Below are 22987 nucleotides of genomic sequence, written 5' to 3'. Positions count from 1 at the left end.
TGCCAGGATGTCAGTTTTGGTGGGAGCCAACAGTGTTCTTGGTGGTAGGAATGGTAACAAGCCTAAGAAGGTTGGCCTGAAGACCCAGCCTTGGTTTTTTGGGGTCCAAGACCATCCACCATCACTGCTAAGCCACAGACTGGCATACTACTAAAATAAATGATTAATTTTAAAAAGAAGAGCAAAATACAAATAAAAAAGAAACAAGTTATTCTGCAATCCTTCCTGATTACTCATCTGTGAACTCTGAGGCAGAGCAGAGGAGTTTAGCCTCCACTCACCAGGAAGGAAATGCCAAGAACTGACCCCCAGTGGTTTGCTTGGAGGCTGTGTAGCTGGACAAGAACAGCTCTGGGATGGAGGGTCCTTCTGGGAATTTTGAGTTAAGTGTTATCTGTGGCCTTGTTAATTTTTTTTTTTTTTTTTTTTTGGTTTGTTTCTACAATAAAGCTTAGCTCCGAGAAAGAAGGACTTGGAATATCACACCCCCAACTATGTATAACAACAACATCTCCAGAACAATAAATATAACCTCATACATACTTGGAGGGTTCAGCAGGGGTCGCAAACTGGTGGCCCCAGGCTCAAGCAAATGTTCTGTTTGGCCCACGTGGTGTTTGGGACAATTCAAAATGATTTTGTTTAAAATTGAGAAAGTCTCCCTTTAAAAAAATTCCTGATTTCTCGCCCCTCCTTACCTTTTTCCCAGCACAGAGCTGACCAATGGCTGCCATGCTTAAGGGGGGCACAGTCCCCACCCTCCACCCACCCACCCCTTCCCATACTGATCTCCCTGCCTGGCTTCTGCAGGCTGCTGAGTTTGCGACCCCTGGTTTGAAATAGCACATACCTAAAAATGTGTTTCCTACCCAAACCTCTTACACCCTCATGTGATTCCCCCCTGGGGTTCCCCTTCTCTCCATCTCTTTCTTTGGTTCCCTCTTAAGGCCTCCCTCCTGAATTCTTCAGATTTCTCTTGGTTCTCTTGCTTCCGGTCTTTCTTATAGCTTCTTCCACTCCTCTTGCCAAAAAAAAAAAAAAAAAAAAAAATCTCTATTTCTCAGCCCACAACCATGAGCCTTGCAGGATAGCTCCCAAGACAGGTCAGTAGGAGTTACTGAAGGGTATCTTTTGGAAAAATGGCTGAGTCGTCCTCCCCAAAACTTTTCTTCAGGCACTGGCTGGACAGTTAATCTTTTCTTCTTCTTCTTCTTCTTCTTCTTTTTTTTTTTTTTTTTTTTTAACCATGAGCAATATTGAGGCTTCTTGTGTAAGAATCTTTGCGTACGTGAATCTCTAGTACCAAGTATACACCAAAAATGTGCACATTTCAGATCAAGGAGATGACGGAGCCCTGATAAAAGACAGAGATGAGCTTAATTTAAGTGCCTCGGGCAACCATCACACCTGGCTAAAATGTCGTATTATTTCATTTGTACACAGTACATGTTTGGGATCACTAAATATTGATCAAAATTGATCGAAATCTCTAGGTTTTGGTTGCCATGTACAGAGAACTATCACTCAGCATGGCACTTAAATAAAACATTAATATTTTAACAATTCACAAACACAATGCCCCATTAATTTAAAAATAATAATAAAATTTAAAACTCTTGAGGATGGATGAGGCTTTGGGTAATTAGCCTTAAAATAAAAATACTAAAACACTACAAGAACAAAATGTTACCAGATTTAAACTTCAAAAGACTAGTTAAGATTTAAAAAAAAAAAAAAAAAGGAACCTATCAACTCAACTAGAGACATTTGGAAAGTTCCGCTTTTAAAGCTCTAGCATCCCTCCAACAGCTCTGCTATTCCCCACTTCAGTAGACTTAATGACTACAGGGGGAATTGGAGCCAATATGGAGACAATATAAATATATATATATATATAGAGACAGAGAGATCTACTTACTCTTTGCATCTGTTTTAAAAAGTAATTTTAAGAAACATTACGCAGTTTATATCTTTGCAGGAAGCTGGTAGACTGATCCCTTTGCTAAACTCAGTACCTTATAACCTAACACTGACCTTAAAAGCTGGGAATGACCTTTGCGATATCAAGAGGAACTGTCCCCAGAACAACCTCAAAGAGAAGGCAGGACATTTGCAACTGTTTCTCTTCCAGTCCAAGGTTGCAAAAGATCTCAGTCTCTGCAGCTCCCGAGAGGATTCCCTGCAAATCATTTATTCACAAGGATTTCCTGCCATGGCCAAGTAGGTCCCCTAAAGAAAGTTTAAAGAATTCCCTCAAAATAACTCAGAAGTTAAACAATGGCCCTATTCAGGTGGCTATTTCTGTCTTCCAAGTTTTACCTTTAAGAGTCCAAGGAAATACATGTCTCTATTAAAAAAAATTTTCAAAGTCCCAAAGTCTAACACTGGGTGGGACTGGCTGCATTTTCTATTAGGCAAGCAGATGATGGACTATTCTGAACCAAAACTAAACCTAAAGTGAGTTGGGGATATTTATGTGCAAAGGGGGGAAAAAAAAAAACCAGACTGCTGGCAGGAGGCGTGGCTCCCTCCCCTCCTCCCTAGCTCTCTTCTGCTGACTGCTGGTGGGTGGTCAGGGAGCACAGAGCCCAAGATACTGAATTCTATAGGAAATGCTTTACAAGACCTGGGTCCAGTCAACCGCTCCTCCAAGTTGGCATTAGGACCACTTAAAGGCCACCAGGGCGATGGGAGGGAAACGTGGTAACCACTAACCATAACTGAGCACTGACCAAGAGAGCTAACTACACTCAAGGCACTAAGACAGACATTTGCGCATTATCTCGTGAAACTCAGAGACTCCCATGCAGAGGAGTTTGTTCAAAAGGCTTCAAACAACAACAAAATGTTTCTGTCTCCAGCCAGCAGCATGTCTGGTGAGTCACCTGGATAGGCAAAGACTGAAATATATCTTTCTCAAAACCCCATGTGTTTTCCCTGCGCACCAGTGTGGTCCTAAACATGGATCTTTTGCTACTTTGCACCGTGCCTGGCTCACGGTGGGCTCTCCATGAATGGGTGTGGACTGGTACATATTCCAGGGTGGGCCTGTAGGGATGTTAGGCAAGCCTGCTTTTTAAGACTGCACATTTCTTAATAATAAATGTAACTGGCCTCCCTTTCCGATGCAACACTTGGCAGTGGCAATTACCACAAAATGAAAGGACTGATCAAAATAAAGTGCTATTTGCTCTGGAAGTTTCTCTAACCAACTCTTGACTGCCTCTCAACCCATGTGACTTAATTCTTTGCAATCCTGTCAAACACCCGTGATGGTACCACTTAAAATAACACATCAGTATTAATTTGAATAGTGGAAACAGTGTTCCTCAGAACATTAGCCCCTAGAATAGAACTTCAATTCCAGTTGTAGATAAAGATTCACACTTTTTAAAAGACAATCAGGAACCCAGGACAGAGCAAGTAGTTACAGCAAAACAAAAAACAAAAACAAAACAAAACAAAACAAAAACACATTAGCTTCTTTAAATTTGGGAGCGAGGGCACTTTCTCTGCAGCTAGTTCTTACTTCCTTCATGGGGCTTCCCTAAAAGCTGGATCCTTCTGCAGAATCATTCCACACAAACCAACATTTGAACCAACCCTTAGCTGCTGGTGTTGGAGGCCTTTCTGTAGCTCACTCAGAATATGTTGGTGGGAGTGAACAAGATGCCATAGCTATACTGGATTGTGGGGCCAGGGGGACATATAAGCCACCAAATGTCACTCTCCCAATTTTCCAACACCTTTGGCACCTCATTTCCTTGCATGAAACCGGCTTCATTGCCATCCCCACCCCATGCGATGGAAGAAGCTTTAGGAGCATTAGGCCAGGTGGGGAACACTATCAAGGTTTATGGTTGATCTTCAGGAAATCCCTGTGCCCGCTGACTCCGGGGTGGGGGGCACCTGTCAAGGTAGCGAGGACCTCCGTAGACCCGGAGCAGCTGGGGCAGCCTTCGCCAGGTGGACAGCAACCTCGATGCCGCAAGTTCCCGGGCTTGCCTGTCGAATGCAGCCAGGAGGTCAACAGGGGCGGCCTCACGCAGTACCTTGGGCAGGGGGCCCACCTCGGCAGCTGCCCCACCAGGGCCCAGGACGCAGTGGAAGAGCGTCTGGCGTCGCAGCAGGCAGTCCCTAAGGAACTGCACTAATTCTTCCAACCGATCGCACAGGTGTGCCTCGTCCCAGCCTTGAGCAGGAACCCCCTCACGCAGCAGCACCGCCAGCAGCGCTGTCTTGAGCATATACGAGGACAGAATGCGTCCCCACTGGGCTGTGGCCGCTGGGTCCAGCCCGCGGGCGCCCAGGTCTCGCAGAGCTTTAAGTAACTGTAGGCACTTGAGGTAGCAGGCACCTGGAGGGGCCCGTTCCTGCACCCAGCACAGCAGCTTCTGCTCCTGCCGAGCTGTGTTCACACCCCACAGTGCATCCGTGCGCAGGCCTCCTGGGAGCTCTGACGGGGGCCCGACGGGTGAGGGGGATGGTGGTGGTGCCACGAGGAAAACGCCATCACCCAGATGTACAGCGGGGATGAGACGCACTGCCATGGACAGGCGGCAGCAGCCATAGTCGGTGCGGCAGGGCAGGATGTGCAGGGTGGGAGGCTGTTCCAGGCCGCCCGGGGTCAGGCTGACCCGACAACGCCCCTCCAGACTGTAGCGCACGGTGGCCAGGGAGCGCTGCAGGTGCGCCTGGAACCAGCGCAGCACCAGCGGGGCAGAGAGGTGACGCCGCCCGAGCACGTCCACGCAGAAGCCGTCGGCGAAGGGTTTGCAGTCCCGGAGCCAGTGGCTCCCGGAGGCCCCCGGCGGAGCCTTGAGGGCGCACACGAAGCAGCCGTGGAAGGCTGGGGCCAGCGCGGGCTCAGGGCCCAGGCTCCTGGGCTCCAGCGCCACCAGCGGCGGGAGACGCAGCGGCACCAGCACGTCGAAGCCGTCGGGCCGCCGGATTTTATGCTGCTCGTAGGCGCTGCCCACCTGGATGAAGTCTCCACGGAAGGCCAAGGCCAGCGCCCCGCCGGGGATGGGACCAGGGGATCCCCGGGTGCGGCCAGCCCGCACCAGCTCGCCCACGATTCGGCTCACGTGCGCCTTGCTGTGGCCCAGCACGTGCGGGGACAGGCGCAACTCGTGCTCGTAGTAACTCTCCAGCAAGATGCCAAGACTCGGCTCTGGGAAGTGTCCAGGAGAGAAGGTGGAGTGGCTCCCCAGGCGAGGAGACCCCGGGAGGAAGCGCTGCCGAACTGCGTGGCGACAGCGCAGGAGGATGTAGCCGAGGAAGAGCAGGACGGCTACCTTGAGCAGCGGGAAGCCGCCGTCCGTACCGTCGGGGGGCTCGGCCCGGGCGCCCCCGCTTCCCCGGAGGACATGGTAGAGGCACACAAGGGCAGTGCAGAGGCCGGTCACCAGGGGCCAGAAGACGCGCAGATTGAGGGTGTAGTGCACCGACATACCGGGCGCCCGGGACAGCGGCGGCCTTGCAGCCCAGGGCGCGAGCCCCGGCGGCGCCCCCGGCCCAGCATGCGGGCAGCGCCCGAGCAGCCCCGCGGTCCGGGTCTCCTTCGCCTCCGCGGCGGCTCCCCCCTCGCAGGGCGGGGGGAAGGCGCTCTCCAGCTCGGCCCCCTCTCCCAGCTCAAGTTTTCCTTCCAGCTGCGGCCCGCCCTGCACTCGCGGGCCCCGGGCCGCGCCCTGCGCCGGCTGCACGCCTGGTCCCGCCCGGCGGCTCTCCCCGCCCGGCGCCCCGGCTCGCTGCCGGCGGCCAGCTTCTGACCCGGCCGGGCTTGCCTCCTACCCTGGGCGGCACTCCCGGGCTCCCTCTCGGCGCTCGTTCTCGCTCTCCTCCGCGCTTGTTCCCGTTACTCGGCCCCAGGAGTTCCCTCTTGCGAGGGGAGAAGAGTCCGCGCCAGCTAGCGGGGAGGAAATGCCGAAGTCTGGAGCCGTGCGCGGAGCCGGCGGGTGGCGTGGCCCCCTCCCCGGCCTCCGCCTTAAAGCGACGCGGGGCGGCGGGAGGGACTTCAGGACGCGCCTGGAACTGGCTTCTCGCGGGCCACCGCCCCTCCCTTCTCCCCAAAGGCAGAACCGGGAAGGCCCGGATTCCGGGGCGGTGGCCTCGGCCTGGGAGCCTCTGGAGTGGTGCTCACATAAAGTTACACGGGGAAGTTGAAAAGCGGAGAGAAGGGCTCACACCCAGCGTGTCCCTCCCCGCCCCCAGCCAAGCACGTCGTGGCGCTGGTGGCGTGGCAGGCTCTGGCACGGAAGTGGCCGCTGCCACGGGGCTGCCGTCCCTTATTCAAACACCACTATTTACTGAGCACCTACTACGTGCCAGGCCATAGGCTAGGAGCTGGGGAAACAGTAGTGGGCAAGATGACCCGGGGTTTCTGCTCTTCGAAAAGCTTACAGCCTTTCTTAAAAAGGAAACCAAAAGAGAAAGGATTCTGTAGCAGAAAAAAACGTGAAAGAAAAAAAAAAAAAAACTGCGTGAGGGAATGAGAAGGCGGGGGGCTGCCCCCATGGAAGCCCGAGGCTCACGGTGCGCTGAACCAGGAGGAGCCAGCCTTGGGGATAACAATTGCAGCTTTTACAGAGGACTTACTGTATGCCAGTACTGTGCTAATCACCTTACACATACCCACTCCTCTTGTCAATCCTCTGAAACGTAAACTATTATTTCCCCATTTTTCAGATGAGGAAATGGGCATAGGCAGGTTGGGGGACTTACCCAGGGTCACACAGCTTTAGCAGAGCTGTGTCTTGAATACAGACATCTAGATCCAGAGAAGCCAGGGGGCAGGACCCCGGGAGGGGTGCCAGAGAGTCCCCCACTCACCGCTGAGAATTTGTCTGTGTCCTTTGTCAGGACCTGCACTGGGACCTCAGTCCTCGGGAAGCTTTGGTTCATTTCATAACAAGGAGCACTGCCTGAAATAATCTGGATTTGTTCAGTCAAACTGGATTTATTGAAATAATTATCTTTACTTATTTATGCTCATTGCACCTTCCCACCCCACCCCGCAAAAGAAAACATTTAAGGAGAGCAAAGGTGAATGCATTAAAAATGTCAGAACTCAGCTGACCTCTGGGACTCAGGACGCACAGGGTGGCTGCGGAGTTAAGCATGGGGATGACTCCCAGGAAATCCGGGGCTGAGCCTCTTGGAGCTAAGGAGACCGGCTTTCAGCCCATGGTCTACTAGTCCAGGTTCTTCTAGACTAGAACCTACTAGTCCAGGTTCTACAGCTCATGGTCTACTAGTCAGGTTCTTCTGATGCAAGTGATAGAAACACAGCTAAAAAAATAACTTACTGTGTCACATTAACTGAAGCAGGGAAGCCTGCTTTGGTACAGTTGGATACAGGTACTCTCCTTCCTTCTTCTTTTTTTTTTTTTTTAAAGATTTTTTTAATTTATTTGACAGACAGCGATCACAAGTAGGCAGAGAGGCAGGCAGAGAGAGAGGAGGAAGCAGGCTCCCTGCTGAGCAGAGAGCCTGATGCGGGGCTCGATCCCAGGACCCTGGGATCACGACCTGAGCTAAAGGCAGAGGCTTTAACCCACTGAGCCACCCAGGTGCCCCTCTCTTTCCTTCTTAACTCTGTTTTTTTCTAGGTAGGGGGCATCTCTGCCAGGCCTTCTCCATATGCCCCTGGCTGCTCTAGCCTTATCTCCTATTAACCTCTGTGGCGAGGAAAAGAGAGCTGTGCTTGCCTGAAAATTGTAGCAAATGCCATTCCTAGAGAGAGTCTTGAGAAATATGATAAAAGTGACCAAGTTCAGGGTACCTGGCTGACCCAGTTGGTAGAGCATGTGACTCTTGATCTTGGAATTCTGAGTTTGAGCCCCATATTGGGGATAGAATTTACTTTAAAAAAAATTTTTTTTTTAATAAATAGATGGGCTCCGTGCTGAGTGGGAAGTCTGCTTCTCCCTCTCTCTCTGCCCCTCCTCCTCCGCTCCTGCTCTCTTTCTCTCAAATAAATAAATAAATAACATCTTACCAAAAAATAAAATAGGAATGTCTCGGTGGCTAGGTCTTTTAAGCATCTTCCTTCGGCTCAGGTTGTGATCCCAGGGTCCTGGAATTGAGTCCCACATCTGGGCTCCTTTTTCAGTGGGGAGCCTGCTTGTGCTTGGGCTGTCTCTCTCTCTCTCTCTCTGGCAAATAAATTTTTTTAATATAAACAAACAAACAGGGACGCCTGGGTGGCTCAGTTGGTTAAGCAGCTGCCTTCGGCTCAGGTCATGATCCCAGAGTCCTGGGATCGAGTCCCACATCGGGCTCCTTGCTCAGCAGGGAGCCTGCTTCTCCCTCTGCCTCTGCCTGCCATTCTGTCTGCCTGTGCTTGCTCTCTCTCCATCTCTCTCCCTGATAAATAAATAAAATCTTTAAAAAAAAAATAAACAAACAAACAGTGGCCAAGTTAGAGAATGCACTGATAAACCTGGCCTGGACTGAGTTGTGTCCCTTCAAAATTCATATATTGAAACCCTAACCCCTAATGTGACTATCTGGAAACAGCTTTTCCATGTTCATTAAAGATAAATGGTTATAAGGATGGGCCCTAACACAGCAAGACTGGTGTCATTATAAGAAGAGGAAGGGCCCTTTGGGTGACTCAGTGGATCGAGCCCTGACTCTTGGGTTTGCTCAGATCATGATCTCACAGGTCCTGCGAGGGCACCCCAAGTGGGTCTCTGTGCTCAGTGGGGAGTCTGCTTGGAGATTCTCTTCCTCTGCCCCTCCCCCTGCATGTTCACTCTCTCTCTCTCTTTTTCTCTCTCTCAAATTAATCTTTCAAAAAAAAAAGAAGAAGAAGAAGAAGAAAAGGAAAAGACAGAGAGGCCTCTCCCCATACATATAAACACAAACCAAGGAAAGACCTTGTGTTGGCCAGGGACAGACATCTGTTGGCCAGGGAGAGAGTTTGCACCAGAAACCAGACCCTCTGCACCTTGACCTTGGGCTCTCCAGCCTCCACAACTATGGAAAAATAATTTTCTGTTGCTTAAAGCCATTCGGTCTGTGGTACATGGAGCCCCAGCTGATTAACACAGTTGAAGTTGGGGGAGCCCTGCCCAAACCAGGGGGACTATGGGAGGGGTATCCCTCCTAGAAAGTCACAGCCGGCATGCTAGAAGAGGGGGGAATGTTTTGGCATGCAAAAACAACAGGTGGCCACCATTGGGGATAAATCTCTTAATCTCACTTTGCTTCAATCTCCCCTATAATCTCTGGAGGAGAGTGGGGAATTTAATAGAGTAACATGTTCTCCCTAGTGGAAATGGTGGTGTGCCGTCTTCAGCCATATAACGTAGGGCAACTCTCGATCACAGGAGAGCAAACATTTTGTATAAAAGGCCAGAGAATAAATATTTCAGGCCCTACAGTCTTTGCTCTGACTACTTGGGTCTGCTATTATAAACCCAAAGCAACTGCATTCATTTCCTGGGGCTGCCATAACAAAGAACCAAGGGACAGGGCGGTAGGTGGTGGGGGGTGGGCTGTTTAAAACAACAGACATGTATTCCCTCACAGTTCTTGAAGGCAACAGGGCTGTGCTCCCTCAGAAGGCTTAAGGGGAGGATCCTTCCTTGCCTGGTCCAGCTTGTGGTGGCCCCAGGCCTTCTTTGGCTTGTGGCCAGATCACTCTGCTCTAATCCCTGCCTCTCTCTTGTCATAGGCTTCTCCTCTGTGTCTGTACCCTTTTCTGTCTCTTGGAAGGACCCTTGTCACTGGATGCAATCCTGGTGATTTCATCTGGAGATCCTTAATTACATCTGCAAGGATTCCCTTCCCCAATAAGCTCACATTCATAGGTTCCAAGGACAGGGACTTATCTCTTTGGGGGAGGGGACTTATTGGAAGAGCCTCAGTTTTCCTTCTTATGTGTCTCCTTTGCTACTCACGCTGCAAACCCCACTTCTGGCACTTCTGGCCATCAAACACAAGGAGCTTATCCCCCCCACAACAAACAATTCTCTGTCATACCAGCTGGGTGTCCTACAATTTAACTTGATTGTGACACACTATCTCCCTGGAGGTGGTATCAGATCCCACAGGTTAAGCGCTCAGTCCCACCAGACTGCCCCCCCCACACACCTCAGACACCAATCACAAGTAGTAGGTCTCCCCAAATGACCCACTATTCTGTCCAACTTGGGTGCACATTGGAGGTTCCTATAACCCCCTCCTCAAGTTTGATTAGTTTGCTAAAATAGCTCACAGAACTCAGGGGGGCATGTCTCCCAGTTTATTAGAGGACACGATAAATGTACTTCCATCCGTATGGAGTTGGGATGCCCCCTTTTTTTTTTACAGGGGGGCATGTCACCCTCCTAATATATGGATGTGTTCACCAGCTTGGAAGCTCCCCAAGCCTGGTACTACTGAGATTTTATGGAGGCTTTCTCACGTGGGCATGATTAATTATTAAGATTTTATTTATTTAACAGAGAGAGAGAGAGAGAGCGCACAAGCAGGGGAGTGGCAGGCAGAGGGTGAAGAAGAAACAGGTTCCCCACTGAGCAGGGACCTTGACACAGGCTCCATCCCAGGACCCAGAGATTATGACCTGAGACAGATGCTTAGCTGTCAGAGCCCCCTGGGGCACCCCCAGGCATGATCAATTATTAACTCAATTTTAGCCCCTTGCCCCTCTCTGGAGAAGTGGTAGGGCTGCTGAAAACACGAAGCTTCTCAACATGGCTTGGTCTTCCTGATGACCAGACCCCATCCTGGAGCCATCCAGGAGCGCCCCCAGAGTCACTGCATTAGAACAAAAGATGCTCCTAGTGCTGTTATCACCTAGGAAATTAAAAGGGTTTTAGGAGTTCTGTGCCAGGAACCAGGCACAGAGACTAATATATATATTTTCTATTATCTCACAGTGGGCCACAATTCACCCCACTACACTGAGCAAATGATGTATCACTGGTACTGTTTTTCCTGCTTCTAATCGGTTGCCATAGCTCATTTCCTCCAGAGAGTTCAAGGAACGGGCCTCAGAACTTTGCCCTTGGAAAATCTCCTGTATGTGTCAGAACAAACACAAGAACCCACGCCTCTGTGGGTTCTCACCTTGTGCCAGGCAGAGAGGAATGCCAAAAAAAAACAGTCAGGGTGCTCTATCTACACAATATGGGTGGATTCAGAAAACTGCCACCCCTTCAGTGACTTTTGATAATTATTTCCTTTAAAGTATCCTTTAAGGGTACCTGGGTGGCTCAGTGGGTTAGGGCCTCTGCCTTCGGCTCAGGTCATGATTCCAGGGAACTGGGATCGAGCCCCACATCCGGCTCTTAGCTAGGCAGGGAGCCTGCTTCCCTTCCTCTCTCTGCCTACTTGTGATCTCTCTCTCTGTCAAATAAATAAATAAAATCTTTAAAAATAAATAAAGTATCCTTTAATGTTTAATATTTGACAAGGGCCCCTCCTGCTTTTTTTTTTTTTAAATAGATCAGCAAATATATACACATGGTCCTTCTAGCATTTCTGATACGCCAGAGGTGTGTCCCTGCCCACAGAGGAAGAATGACAACACTGATAGAGGAAGAGAGAAGGCTGAGGTGACTCATTTCTCACAGGAGGCTTGGGGAAGGTTCACGGCGACGGGGATGAGACGTATGATCAGGCTTTGAAGGATGGGAAAGGTCATTATGTTTGATAATATCGTGGGCCTCCTGGATGCAGCTTTTCCGAAGCAGCATCTCCTTGAATACTCAGGACAAGCTCAGTGAGGCAGTGTTGTTAACAATGCCCTTTTGCACATGGGAAAAGTGAGTCTAAGAGAGGGTGAGTAACTTACTCCAAGTCACACAGCTGGCAAACCTGACCCCACCTGGCACTTCACTCCCTTTCGCATTGTAAAGGGTTTTATGGCACAGAAAGGGGGCATCCTGGGGAGGCAGGTTAATTTATGTGTCTATGTCCCTGACCAGGAGATGAGGCTCTTGGAGGCAGGGACATTGCCAGATGCAGCTTGGTATCCCCAACCCCCAATGCCATGCTGGGCACTTCAGAGATTCCTTGAATGAATGAATAAGATTTTGAGCCACAGAATTGCAGGGAGGCCATCTGGGGTGACGGCAACAGAATGTACCAGGCATGGAGGTCCAGGAGTCACGTGACAGTCGTGGGGAGCGGGATGTGTGAGTCCTTTTGTTGCGGGAGTCTGGAGTGGGTGAAGAGACACTGCAGGATTCTCACACCGCCCTTTCTAGCCTTCTCCAGCAAGCCTTCTTCTGGATCTAGGGCTGGAAAGCTGAGCACATTCTTAGATTCTCTGGCGCAGGGACAGAAGCTGCCCAAGATGGCCACTTTGCTAGTAAGGCTGGCGGCAAAGGTGGGTGGTTCTGACACCCATGGCTGGGTCTTGATTCCATAGGCTGCTCTCTGGCAGGGTCAGAGGCAGCAGCTCCCGTGATGGCCAGGTTCTGCTGTGTGGCTTAGGAATCTTTTCTGGAAGGTGGGCTCAGAGTCCTTTCGTGCAGCTTTCTCAGTGCCCTCAACTGTATATGATAAATGGTCTATTGCTGTTTCTTTAGAAGTTTCCCGTTGGTTCTGCGATGTTGTCACACAGCTCATCTCAAAGGCAACTCAGAAAACCCGCGCTGGTCTATCCTCTATTCAGAGAGATATGCCCATCAGTCATTTTTTACAGATGTTACGGCAATGTCAAAGGCGTATGTTTCTAAATATTTACTCTTAAGGGACTGCACCAGGACGGCTGGCAACAAAGGAGCCTGCCACATGGCTTTGCCAATAATGCCACCCAATACTAGATGGTGACTCACTGACTCAAACTCATCTTTTCCCTTGGGGATTCTGAATGGGACAGAGAACCTGAGAGGAAGCAGGATTCAGAATTAAGCAGAAGCCACAGAATACGCCGGGGGAAATAGATACCATGGTGGGTCAGGGGAGGGTAGGAAGGAGCAGCTGATCCAAGAATGGTGAGTGTCTGAGTCAATGTTGGGCCACTAACGCCACCATGTGCCTGAATGACATTCCAGACCTCATTCCTGTTTGAGTGAGCCCTGTGGCCTCTTTGCCTCGGATCCTTACAAAAATCCCCACTGGGGTCTGAGGTCATGTGAGGATGCCTCTTCCTGGTAACTATGACGCAGGGGTGGTGGTGGCACGAGGTGGGAAGGCGTTTTAGCCCCATTTCCTGGAAAACAGAACCTAGTATGGCTTGCATCTGAATGTGTTACTGGGGATGCAGATCCCAAGGGAGGAGGTAAAAGGACAAAAGAAGGGCAGGACAGGGAATTGCCAACACTGCATCGGCCGTAACTTGTCACCGGATAGGATGGTGTGATTTAGAATAAGAAATGTATATATGGTCGGGGCGCCTGGGTGGCTCAGTGGGTTAAGTGTCTCCCTTGCGCTCAGGTCATGATCCTGGGTTCCTGGGATGAGGCCCTCCACCCTGCTCCCTGCTCAGCGGGGAATGTTCTTTCCCTCCCCCTCTGCCCTTCCCTACACCCATGCTTGCTCCCTTGCTCTTACATAAATAAATACATAAATACAATCTTAAAAAAGAAAAGAAAGATATATACAGGATTCATCCCCATTCCTGGCACAGAGCAACTAAAACCTTTGGAAAGGTGTAAGTGGGGAAAGCCATCAAGGCGTCTTTTGTTATGTTAATGAGGCGGCTTCCCAGCGCCCCAAAGGGTGAGATTGGTTGCTGGGAGAACCAAACAAGACTTTACTAGGTTGAAAGCTTTTAGTCCTACCCCCTGACCTCTAGAGATAGGGGAGGGGCTGGGGGTCGAATCAATCACCAATGGCCAACGAGTTATTCAATCACGCCTACGTCATGAAAAATCCAAAAGCTTGGGGTTTGGAGAGCGTCTGGTTGATGAACACGTGCAGATAGGGGAGGAATGATGCCTGGAGAGGATGTGGAACACAGCCCCCTCCCAATACCTTGCCCTATCTATACCTTCCACCTCTGTCCTGTGAGCAACTCTAGCAAATTGATCGAACCCAAGGCCGGGTGGCGGTGGCGTTTTGGAACCTCTGACTATAGAACCTCCCATTGGTCAGAAGCACAGGTGACAACCTAGCCTTGTGAATGGCACCAAGAGTCAGGTGGTGAGGGGCCTTCTTGTGGGACTGAGCCCTTAACCTGTGGCGACTCTGTCTTCAGATACATAGTGTCAGATTTGATTGGAACTGTAGGACCCCCAGCTGGTGTTGGAGAATTGCTCGGTGGTGTGCGAGAACCCCCTTCTACACACTGGAATTGGTTCCAGAATCCTATGTGGCCACATAGAACAACAAAGGAGGCTGGGAAAGGTAGTCTTATCCTAGATAGCACGTATCCTACTGAAATAAGTGTTTTATGACTATGGAAAAGAAAGTAAATATCAGGGGACAATTATCAGCCTTTGCCATAGCAGGCAAGCAATAGTACCTGCTCCAAGGGCTGCTGGTGGACCAGTCTGTCCGAACTGTGATTCATTATTTGTGTGACTACTACATAAATGTTGTATTTCTAAGTATATTTTAAGAGTTTTTGTGAACAGGGGCCATAACTGTCTCATACACACTCAATTACTAATTGTTGAATGGCTGCCTGAATGAAAGAAGGAATCTTATTTCAGAAGTCCAGCAAAGTATCCCTATATTGATAAAGAGTTTTCCACCGGAAAATGTCCCTCCCTGATTTCCGTTTTCAAAGACGCTGTTTATTTAAGAGTCCCGAATTATGAAACCAACATCAGTCAGAGGCAAGCTTCGGTCTGTCGGAGATGAAGCGCCAAGAGAGAGCTAATGCGTCTGTAATGCAGTTCGGTGCCAATACAATGGCGCAATATTAAATTCAAGGCCACGAGATTTACACTAAAACCCAACACAATTAGAGGGTAAGAACCCCATCCCCCATCTGCTCCGGTTCTAATTTGAGTCATTTTATGGACACAGACTTCCCACTGACACTGTCTGGTGATGTCATGATGAGAATTTTGACAGTCATTAAATTTCTGGCTGGAGGGCCAATGCGGCCAGAGAGACTCAGCACCGAGAGGAACATAAAAATCACTGAGTTCAAACAGCCACTACCTACAAAGTTAATGAGTCAGATACGAAACCTCCTCCTGTCCGTCTCCTGCTACCAATGCGGTGATAGGGGTCAGTGTGTCCTGAGTGTTTGCTTCTTGGCGGGCAATGTTCTAATTAAGCTCTGTATGTAATTTAATTAATTCAGCCCTCGACACACAGAACAACCCTATGAGGCAGGTTCTACCTTTATTTTGTAGATGGGGAAACTGAGGTATACAGGCGGGGAAACTGAGGTATACAGGCAGGGTACCTACTTTGCCCTAGTTCATAGAGTCAGAGGCTGGCAGAGCTGGGATTCGAACCCAGGCTTTGTATGCTGACAACTTAAACCACCCCCTAAACTCCTTTGAGTCAGTTGTTTCCAAAAGGACCTCTGATGATGTTTTTCAGGGCCTGGGGCAAAATAACAAAATAAGATATGCGTCGAGAATTTTTCATAAGGCTCAATTTACGGTGGAGTCTCTTCTTACAGGGTAGGGACATTTCAAAGTCAGCACATAGCAAAAGAAAATTGTATTTCGCTCAAATTATCCTTGATAGATCAGCATAGGGATTTGGATTACACATTTGTCAAAACTCAGTGAATAGTCAGTCTACTTCAGGCTTGTGCCTTCCACTGCATCTCAGTTTTACCTCAAAAAATCATAAACTGAAATTGCATTCTAGTGAGTGATGTGCTTGTTGAAGTGTTTCGGGGTGATGTGTCGCGGCCTCAGCTGAAATGGATCAAAAAGTGAGCTAGAGGGGCGCCGGGTGGCTCAGTGAGTTGAGCCTCTGCCTTCAGCTAGGGTGGTGATCCCAGGGTCCTGAGATCGAGCCCTGCATTGGGCTCTCTGCTTGGCTTCTCCCTCTCTATCTGCCTGCCTCTCTGCCTACTTCTGCCTGCTTGTGATTTCTTTCTGTGTCAAATAAATAAATAAATAATCTTTTTTTTTTTTTTTTTAAGTGACCTAGAATGATGGGTGAGACAGAGGTGGGTGAATGGACAGACATGAGGAAGCAGGTCAAGTTAAACATTCACGGTAGACTCTCAATGGTGGGTAGATGGGTGTTCTCTGCACAATTTGTTCGATCTCTCCGTCTGCTTGAACATTTTTTTTCAACATGATGCTGAAAGGAAAAAAGTACATTTGAAAAATCTATCTAGGACGTTGCTGTTTTGGAAACTGATATGCTGTCTCTCATTGACCATCACTGTCCGATTTTTCTCCAGCACTGAAACCATCCATTGAGCGCCTGAGGAAGGAGCTGGTTTGAGCTGTGGGCCACGTTGCATGAATATTACGTATCTTCAGGCATTCAGCCTGGCGGGGGAGAGGGAGCCCTTGTAAGGCATGCAAATGGGAGACAACTGGGGAAGCCAGCTCTTGAAGTAAAGGGGTGAGTGAAATTGCCTACACTCTTTAAAGTGTTCTCTGTCACACCTGAAGCAGTTTTGTTTACGTAGCTGAATCCCAACAACGGAAATTTGCACACAATAAGGTTCTAATATAATCACTGAGAAAAATCTATCCTTTTAAGAGTACGCCCAGGGTGCCTGGCTGGCTCAGCCGGGGTAGCATGCATCTCAGGGGCTCTAAGTTCAATCCCCATGTTGCATGTAGAGATTACTTTAAAAATAAAAGCCTTAAAAATATAAAAGCGGGAGTGCCTGGGTGGCTCGGTCAGATGAGCATCCGCCTCTTAATTTCAGCTCAGGTCATGGTCTTAGGGTGGTGAGATCGAGCCCCTAGTCTGATCGAGCTCAGACTAGAGTCTGCTTGTCTCTCTCCCTCCCCCTCTGCTCCTCCTCCCACTGGCGACCACACGCACCTGCGCGCTCTCTCTCTCTCAAATAAATAAATAAATAAAATCTTAAAAAAAAAAAAATAAGAGTTCCTTTCACTCTGTTGGATATTAAAGCAGTCATTTTCTTCTAAGGAGAAATTGATAACTATGATGATCATGGGGGGTTGTCTCCCTCCTTAAATCCTAACTTAACAAAATGACAAGTGGGTCGGAGACAATCCTAGGTCGGAGTCCCAACTCATGTTCCTCTCCCACTGGCATGTGGGCAGGGTTTTCATCAGCTTGGTACCCCCATTATCTCCTCAGTGCCTGGCACAAGAATCACCCAATAAATAAATATTTGCTGAATTTATTTTGCCGGCCCGTGAAAACTGGGGAGAAGAGAAGCCTGCACCAAGATGGGAGAACATTCCTGAACCCACGAATGCTAGACAGATGTGCCTGTGCTATGGCAGAAAGATGGGGGAGGGGCACCTGGGTGGCTCAGTGGGTTAAGCCTCTGCCTTCGGCTCAGGTCATGATCTTAGGGTCCTGGGATCGAACCCCGCATCGGGCTCTCTGCTCAGCGGGGAGCCTGCTTCTCTCTCTCTCTCTGCCTGCCTCTCTGCCTACTTGTGATCTCTGTCTGTCAAATAAATAAATAAAGTCTTAAAAAAAAAAGAAAGAAAGAAAGATGGGGGAGTGGGGAGAGGGGAGAGAAAGAGAGAGTCGGGGTGGATACGAGAGTCACAATATAAACACTGATTCCAGGAAAACCACCCGTCTACTGCTGCCTCTGTCAACCGCATGGCTCACGGTTGAGTGCGAAATGAATGCTGATGATCTGCTTGTCACCTCACTCGATCCAGGGTGCAACTAATATTCAAAGATTGTTATTTCCCTTCAATACAGTCCCAAGAAACAACTTACTGAGCTCAACCAGAGAAATGCAGTGATCTGTTCTGGCCCTGACAAACAAAACAAAACAAAAACTAAATGTATAGGGATGGTACAGTGTTGTATATTCTAGGGATTTAAGATATTATTTCAAGAGTATCTTTGATACTATGTGTTTTTTCACCGTCCCTGCTGACTCTGGAACCTCCCCATCCCATCCGTAGGCTGCAAAGGATGGGGAGACCCAACAGGCCACTCACGTTGTCTGGAACCTTCGGCAACGTCATCCTGTTGGATGTTGTAGTCATCGGGCATGGAATCCTCTCACTGGAGGGTAGGACACTCTTCATCCTACTGGTTTGAGCCCATCACAAATGTACTAAGCCCTTGAGAGTTAGCTTTGTCAGGGATCTCGAACTCCTGGCTCTGGGGGCTCTCCGGCAGCTTCCTGAACGGCCCCCAGCCCCAGCCTGATGGTGCTGGAGGGCTGGAGGGCAAGGACGCCCCTCTCTGCTGGCAGCCCCCCCATCCGGCTCTCGCCTGGCCACATCAGGCTGTCCCCGTCTAAGCAGCATCTTGCTTGCCGCTCTGTGCTCTGGCCATCAGCTTGACAAAATGCCAAGTTGCCTTTGTGTACCTTTCACTTGAACACGGAGCTCCTTCACTTGTCTTCCTTTGTGGAAGGTGCATTGTGGGGAAGAAGGAGTGAATGTGGCTGTCTTTTTATAGCCCCTCTCCAAAGGTCAGGCTTTCTTCTTCAGCTGGAAGTGGCCCACGACATACTGTGTGAATAAAAGGGATGGATTATCAGCCCTGCCTTCATGTCAGGGCTGTGCTGAGCACATAATCTACCTTGCTTTTCTTTGGCAAAGCCACCCAGGGCTCAATTTCATGTGTTTAATTTCTGACCCTGCATGAGGGGGCCCCTGTCCCCTGGTCCCCCATTCTTTAGGCGGCCTTGAACAGTACTCACCTCGTTCATCTGGGATGCCCAACCCGAACCCTATCTGGTATGAAGTGGGTGTTCAATTTGTGCCGCTAAAATCCCCCAACCCTGGGGCGCCTGGGTGGCTCGGTGGGTTAGGCGTCTGCCTTCGGCTCAGGTCGCGATCTCAGGGTCCTGGGATGGAGCTCCAAATCGGGCTCTCTGTTTGGCAGGGAGCCTGCTTCCCCCAATCTCTGGGCCTGCCTCTCTGCCTACTTGTGATCTCTCTCTCTCTCTGTCAAATAAATAAACAAAATCTTTTAAAAAAATAAATGACTAAATAAATAAATAAATAAATAAAATCCCCCAACCCCAAACGAGGCACAGTTTGCTGTAACCACAGAGAGGACCCAAGAGCCAGGCATGCAGGCATGTTCAGAGTTATTTTAGCAGAACAGTCCTCTCCCCCGTGTGTCTCCTGCTCTCCAGGCAGCTATCTGTGTGGGTTACCGATAAGTCACTCAACATTCCGCTGATTCAATACACACTTACTGACCACCTACTATGTGCCACACTCTGTTGTAGGTGCTGAGAACCTGCAGTAGACAAAACAAAGATCTCAGCCCTCACTGAGCTGGTATTTGAAGGGTCGTCCTTTACAGTGGGGACCATACTGTCCAGACTCACACTTGAGAGGGAAAAACAGCTGCCTCGGATAAGTAAGCTGGACAAGAGGCACTGACCAGGGGCGCCTGGGTGGCTCAGTGGGTTAAAGCCTCTGCCTGTGGCTCAGGTCATGATCCCAGGGTCCTATGATCGAGCCCTGCATCAGGCTCTCTGCTCGGCGGGGAGCCGGCTTCCTCCTCTCTCTCTGCCTATTTGTGATCTCTGTCTGTCAAATAAATAAATAAATAAAATCTTAAAAAAAAAAAAAAAGAAATTAAAAAAAAAAAAGGCTCTGACCAGGATGGTCATGGGCAAACCACGGGTGAGATGTGCTGTGGACATAGCTCAACAGTGAGGTGCTTCTCTCATGGAAAGAGTGTATGCTTTGGGGGGGGATCAGCATCAGATTCGAGTCCCAGCTCAGACTTACTAACGGGGTCACGGACTATGCACCCCTTCTTTCTGAGCTCCAAGCGTCCTTTCCTGGGTAATAAGACTTTAGGGAAGTAACACATGGAAAGCATCTATCCCACACCTGGTGCATAGTAGGGGCTTGACAAATATTGGTTTCCTACCCTCAAGCTGGTGCCAACTCCCCCAACACACACACACACACACACACGTTTACTAGATTTGGAAACTATTCTTTAATATCTTAAGTAATTTACTTGGACCTGCAAAAAATTTATACTTGTTAAATAGCTACAGGGAAGTTTCCACTGGAAGAAAAAAGAGTAAGATTCAGTGACAAAGTCATAATGATTACCCTTGTTCATGGAGGGGTTCACTATAAATGCTAAGTAGTTTTTAATGCTCTTGTGTTCCATAATCCTTAAAATCTCCGTGAACTAAGGCATGTTTCTGCGAACCCATTTTAGACCTAATGAGAGCAAGGCCTAGATCAGGAGTCACAAATGCTTTCTGTAAAGGGCCAGTAGGTAAATAATAAATAATTTAGATTTGGTGGGCTGTAAGGATTCTGTTGCAGGTATTAAAGTGTGTTTTGTAGGGGGAAAGCAGCCATAGATATGTAAATGAAGAATAGGGCTGTGTTTCAATAAACACTGATTCACAGTAACAGCTAGATTTAGCCCGCTGGCCCACCCCCTCATCGGGCTAGTGAAGTGGTTTAGCTGGGGGTTGAGCTGTACATATGTACTCTGTCCTGCATCTTAGTTTACTCCCATTATAGTAAGTCTTGGAGAGGTCTCCATATTACAACAAATAGAGCCACCTCGTTCTTCTTAATGGCTGCAGGGTATTCCCTGATGTGGCTGAATCATAAGTTGCTTGCTGGTCCCCTCCTAGCAGATACTGAGATTGGTTACTTTTTTTTTTTTTTTTTTTTTTTGCTATTTTGAATGATGCTGCAGCAAATATTCCTGTATACATGTGATTTTGCACATGTGGAACTCTGTCTTCAGAATGGATGCTGGAGTTCCAGCCATTGTATCTACATTCCAGGTGGAAGCAAGATTTGGAGGAAGGCAAAAAAGGCTTTAGCTACCTGCCCCCATTTCTAAGAAGCTTTCCCTGAAGTCCCACCTAAGAACTTCTGCTTATATTTTACCAGTCCAAATGTAGTCACATCCCATGGCAGTGTAGAGGGAGACAATGCTGGCTGCATAGAGCCCAACTTGGAGACTGTGGTGACATCAGGTAAGAGAGGATGGTGGCCAGTACTTGTGAAGAGGTGATGGGAATGTGGGGAAGATGGTATGGGTTTGAATTTTCTTAAATCTGATACAACTTCCAAATATTCTCCAGCTTTGCTCAAGCCTGCTTAGAAATCAATATCCAAGGCAGAGTCTCTTGTAAAGTGATTTATTCCCTCTTTTATGTCTGTTCATCTAGAACAAAAAGAAGGAAAGGGGGAGGGAGGGGAAGGCTTCGTGTTGTTAGATTCACGCCCTGGAGAATGGACAATCCTCCAACCCCCTCACCCAAGATGATTTAACAGTCTGAGCACCTCCCCTGGGCTCCCATGGAAATGGGCGGATAAATACAAGGCCCTGTGGAAGTCCAGGGAGGCAGGGGTGGTCTTTGCCATGTCTCTTAAAGTTCCCTTCCCTTAGAGGGGGATAAAGCATGAAGCATGAAGGGACTCTCAGGAGGCAGGACTCTGAGGCTCAGCTGTCACCCAGGATGGGCGTCTTCTTCCTCTCTCCCTGGAGATGCCCTCTGACTCCCCACCCATCTTTCTGCTACTCTGGGGCCTGTTTGGACTAATGGCATTTTACAGAATCACTGCAGATCATTTTTCTTCAGACGCCATCTCACCCCACAACAAACATTTAAGATTGTTAGCAACACCCTGCCTAGCACCTTTAGTCACGTGGAATTGCAAAATATACTTTATGTCCATGTGCTTTGATCAATCCCAGTGACTTTCTCTTTTCTGATTCCACATACAAAAGCTCTTCGATGACCTCGCCCTTGTCCATGGTCCTCCTAAGCCCTGAATAAAAAAAAATGTTGTGGATCTAAAAGGATGGGGTGGGGGATGGTGATCCTAATGGAAGCCCTTTCTACCTGCCAAAGAAATGGACTTGAAGGCAATTCAGGGAGACAAATTTAATTCAATATTGAGAGTGAGGCTGACGCCTGGGTGGCTCAGTTGGTTGAGCGGCTGCCTTCGGCTCAGGTCATGATCCCGGCGTCCTGGGATCTAGTCCCGCATCGGGCTCCTTGCTTGGCGGGGAGCCTGCTTCTCCCTCTGCCTCTAGCCTGCCCCTCTGTCTGCCTGTGCTTGTGCTCTGTATCTCTCTCTCTCTCTAACAAATAAATTAAAAAAAAAAAAATCTTTAAAAAAAAGAGAGAATCAAGGTATAGTCAACTGGGTGGATTTTTTTTTAATAATTTTTTAAAAAAATTATTTATTTGACAGGCAGAGATCACAAGTAGGCAGAGAGGCAGGCAGAGAGAGAGAGAGAGAGGAGGAAGCAGGCTCCCAACTGGGTGGATTTTTAAATCCCCAGTGACCGGCCCTCCATCTGGTACAGGTCAGATATTAAATAAGTGTTTGTGAATGAAAAAAAAAAAAGTCTTCTCCCCAAACCAACCACTTCCCTTGAGTTGATTTCCTTATTTCTGTCCTATATTTTGAGAATGTTCCTAGTCAATCAGCCTGAAACTCATCATTGACTCATCTTTCCTTTGGGTCCTGTATTAGTCAGGGTTCTCCAGAGAAACAGAACCAAGAAGATCAAGATATATAGAAAAAGAGACTCACGTGAGTATGGAAACTGTTAAGTCCCCAGATCTAGTCCGCAAGCTGGAGACCCAGGAGAGTCGACCGAATAGTTCCAGTCTGCAAAAGACCAAAGAGCCGAAGTTTCAGTTCAAGTCTTGAGTCGGGAAAAGACTAATGTCCCAGTCCAGCAGTCGGGCAGGAGCCCCCTCCTACTTCTGGGAAAGTCAGACTTTCTGTTCTAGTCAGGCCTTCAGCTGACTGGAACAAGGCCCACCCACTTTTAGGAGGGCAACCTGCTCTACTCAGTCTACCCCATCAAATGTGAATCTCAACCAAAAAGACATGCAGAATACTGTATGGCCAAATGTCTGGGCACTCTGTGGCCCAGTCCACTGAACACAGAAAATGGATCCTGCTTCTCCTCTGGAGAGGTGGTCTTGATATGGTGAGCCCAGGTGGTGTAGACC

At 48.8% G+C, this 22987-nt stretch overlaps 1 protein-coding gene across 1 annotated transcript; it reads right to left on the bottom strand.

The window, feature by feature from the left end:
- Positions 1-395: 395 nt before the first annotated feature.
- ITPRIPL2 (ITPRIP like 2) lies at positions 396-6197 on the bottom strand. Its single transcript, XM_032327668.1, has one exon. It carries the CDS (start codon positions 5451-5453, stop codon positions 3855-3857), a length of 1599 nt encoding a protein of 532 aa, XP_032183559.1. The 5' UTR covers positions 5454-6197; the 3' UTR covers positions 396-3854.
- Between the last annotated feature and the right edge of the window lie 16790 nt (positions 6198-22987).

Source organism: Mustela erminea, chromosome 20 (genome assembly GCF_009829155.1).
Source record: "Mustela erminea isolate mMusErm1 chromosome 20, mMusErm1.Pri, whole genome shotgun sequence".
NCBI lineage: Eukaryota > Metazoa > Chordata > Mammalia > Carnivora > Mustelidae > Mustela > Mustela erminea.
The sequence above is the reverse complement of the archived record's forward strand: the minus strand, read 5'-3'. Positions and strand labels throughout refer to the sequence as shown.

Excerpts from the sequence above, each read along its gene's own strand:
- ITPRIPL2 (XM_032327668.1), bottom strand. The coding sequence starts at position 5,453 with ATGTCGGTGCACTACACCCTCAATCTGCGCGTCTTCTGGCCCCTGGTG.